General features: G+C 39.3%; 1 protein-coding gene across 1 annotated transcript; it reads right to left on the bottom strand.

Moving 5' to 3' along the window:
• Positions 1 to 256: 256 nt before the first annotated feature.
• LOC133820890 (uncharacterized) lies at positions 257 to 1,117 on the bottom strand. Its single transcript, XM_062253458.1, has 2 exons — positions 561 to 1,117; positions 257 to 477 (listed from the first exon to the last, which is right to left on the bottom strand). The coding sequence occupies exons 1-2, from the start codon at positions 1,055 to 1,057 to the stop codon at positions 339 to 341; spliced, it is 636 nt and encodes a 211-aa protein (XP_062109442.1). The 5' UTR covers positions 1,058 to 1,117; the 3' UTR covers positions 257 to 338.
• Between the last annotated feature and the right edge of the window lie 1,840 nt (positions 1,118 to 2,957).

Raw genomic sequence — 2,957 nt, 5'->3', positions numbered from 1 at the left:
CAGTGTTGGTTCGATAGTGCACGATGCCGGTACGACAATGCACGATATTGTTTGTTGTAGGATTATTTAAATGTATCTTACAATATGGTACGACGTTGCTCGATGTAGTACGATAGTTAATGTACGACATTAGGGTACGATAATGTACGATATTGGTCCGATAATGGTACGATGGTATGGTTTCAGGACTGTTCGTGAAATTTGTGAGGCAAGTGAGGGTACGATAGAGTACGATAGTGATCGATGATAGTACGATGCAAAGATTAAGCACATTAAAATGTAGTAATTACAAAAAGAGCAATCAAAAAAATTATACAATTAAAAAAAATTAAGACCGTTCAACATAAGTTTTGGTAGAATAAGTCTACACACCACCTTTGCCTAAAAAGTTTCATATTATTGTCAGTTACATTATCAAATGGTAGTTGTAGAAGCTTATGTTCAATATGCTCAATTACGTAACATCCGCAATCGCCACTGCATTAGAAAATAAACAATAATTTAATAAAGTTTTGTAATTAAGAAATAATAATTAATATGTGATATTTAATAAAGTTCACCTGGATTTTGTTTGCGGTACGAATTCACGTGGAATGAGTTTCCAATCGAAGGGTCTGACCTGACTCTCTGATGCTGTCAACTGAGGCGCGAGTATAACGTCATGGTTCTCAAATAAACCGGACTGTCGCAAGACCGACGGGAAAATGGTACACCAGTCAACCATCAAGCTGATCAAATCGTTTTCGGAAATTGATCCAATACTGGAGTCAAAGATGTTGAGCATCCACCCATTCAGGTCTGCCTCTACAGCTACCCAATGCATTTGGTCTTTCAAGAAGAGGGCAAAATAAATGAACTCCTTGTTCTGCCAACTCGGTAAGAACTGGACTGCATCACCCCTAACCAGGTCCAATATACTGTCATCCCAACTAAATCTAGAGTAGTCAGAACCTGGAAAAGCGTCCCACCGACCCTTCAATGATTCGGGAAAAATTGTAGGCATAACAACACATTTCTGAGGGTACACGTTAGGATAAAATTCTAGACGCCTCCTCATGAGATGGAATGCTGCATCTAAATGCTACATTAAAGGAAAATTAAGTCAGTAACCACAATATCGTACCAAAATAAACAAACAAAAAACTATCAGACATGAATATAGTAACTATCGTACCCCAATCGTACCATTATCGTACCCCAATCGTACATGAATATAGTAACAATAAAACCTTCTATCGTACCAATATCGTGTTAATGTCGTACCATCATCGTACCTTTATGGCAAAAACTAGTATTATACACTATCGTACCCACTAGCGTCCCACTGTCGTACCATCATCGTACATTATCGTACTACCATCGTACCTAAATTGTCCCACTACAAATTCTAAAATTATGATGGTAATAGTAACTACTTAACAAATTATATCGTACCACTATCGTGCTAATGTCGTACCACCATCGTACCATTGACATATAAACAGTTTATAATTTGACACTTATAATTATCGTACTACATTCGTACCATATCGTACCCATATCGTACCACTATATATAGAAACATTTAAATAAATTTTCAACATTATTTAATTATGAAGTTATAGAAAACTTACAGAGTCAGAAAGCCATGTCCTCGGAGTATGCAGTTTCAGGAACCAAGCAGCATCGTGTGTCCCTGAGAAGCATTCCCTCGGATATTTATTCCCAATGGTGCCAAGCAACCACTTGTGAAAGGTCATAAGTAATTTACCATCAACAACCCTCAATGGATCCACATTCACTGCTGTCTTCGATTTCTTATTCCTTTTCCTCATTGCAGTGTACTCATCGAACCACCTAGGCCTCTTTCTTTCTCTCCTCTTCTCCGGTGCTGGTGGAGCTATGTTTAAGAATTGTACTTCAGAATCTTCAGTATCTCCGATTACAGTAATTTGCATATCCCCTGGTGTGCGAAAAATATGATCATCTACATCATCAGGTCTGTAATCGTTAGGGAGAATGTCTTCATCTACAGGAGACTGAGGGCCTTCTTCAGTGGACTGAGGGTGTGGATCTGGAACTGGCCTACTAAGATCTTCCATCATTGTCATAAGCTTCTGCAATTGACCCAAGATCTCGGACTGACCTTTAATAAGGGCACTTTGTTGCCCTTCAACCTTTTCCAACCTGGCCAAAATCATAGAGTAGCCTGGTTGCTCAGCTTGGGAGGAGGTGCTGGCATGAGGTGTTGATGGGGGAACCTCAGGTGCCTCAGGTTGAGCTGGTGGAACCTCCTTAAAAATATTTGCTGCTTCTGCTTGCTCAGCTAACTTTTCAGCAAGCTTTTCAGCCTGGCTCTGTAAGGCTTCCTGTGTAGGCTGTCCATCGGGACCCACCTCTAGTTCCTCTAACCCCATGTCCACATACAATGGGGCTTCATTGTCTGTAAGGGTCCTCACATACTGTTCTTCAGCAGGTCGGGCACACAGGTAGGGGTATACTGTCAACTGCCACAAAAAACAATGCATATTTAGATTGGAAAGTAAAACAATATAAAAAATAAGTAATTGTCATCTTTGAAAAATGGTAAACTATCGTACCCCAATCGTACCCATATCGTACCCATATCATGCAATTATCGTACCCATATCGTACCCATAACATAACAATATCGTACCCGTAAGTGAGAATTGCTTGCTAACTATCGTACCATCATCGTACAACATCGTACCAATATCGTACCACTACTACTACATTAACAAAGAATACATATTGTACCCCCATCGGACCATCATCGTACCAAATCGTACCACTTAGTCAGTTTTCAAACAGTTGACAAAAAACCACAATATAACCCCATAATCGTACTCAAATCGTACTCTATCGTATTCCTATCGTGCAGTACCCATAAAATTGCATATCTAGAAAAAAATATAGAACATTCAAAAGTAAAGTAAAAGCTCACCTTTTTGGCAAAC

The sequence above is a fragment of the Humulus lupulus genome, chromosome 3 (genome assembly GCF_963169125.1).
Source record: "Humulus lupulus chromosome 3, drHumLupu1.1, whole genome shotgun sequence".
In the NCBI taxonomy this organism is placed as follows: Eukaryota; Viridiplantae; Streptophyta; class Magnoliopsida; order Rosales; family Cannabaceae; genus Humulus; species Humulus lupulus.
The sequence above is the reverse complement of the archived record's forward strand: the minus strand, read 5'-3'. Positions and strand labels throughout refer to the sequence as shown.

Excerpts from the sequence above, each read along its gene's own strand:
- LOC133820890 (XM_062253458.1), bottom strand. The coding sequence starts at position 1,057 with ATGAGGAGGCGTCTAGAATTTTATCCTAACGTGTACCCTCAGAAATGT. Across the intron at positions 478-560 it reads GTACCGCAAACAAAATCCAG|TGGCGATTGCGGATGTTACG; the intron begins GTGAACTTTATT and ends TTTCTAATGCAG.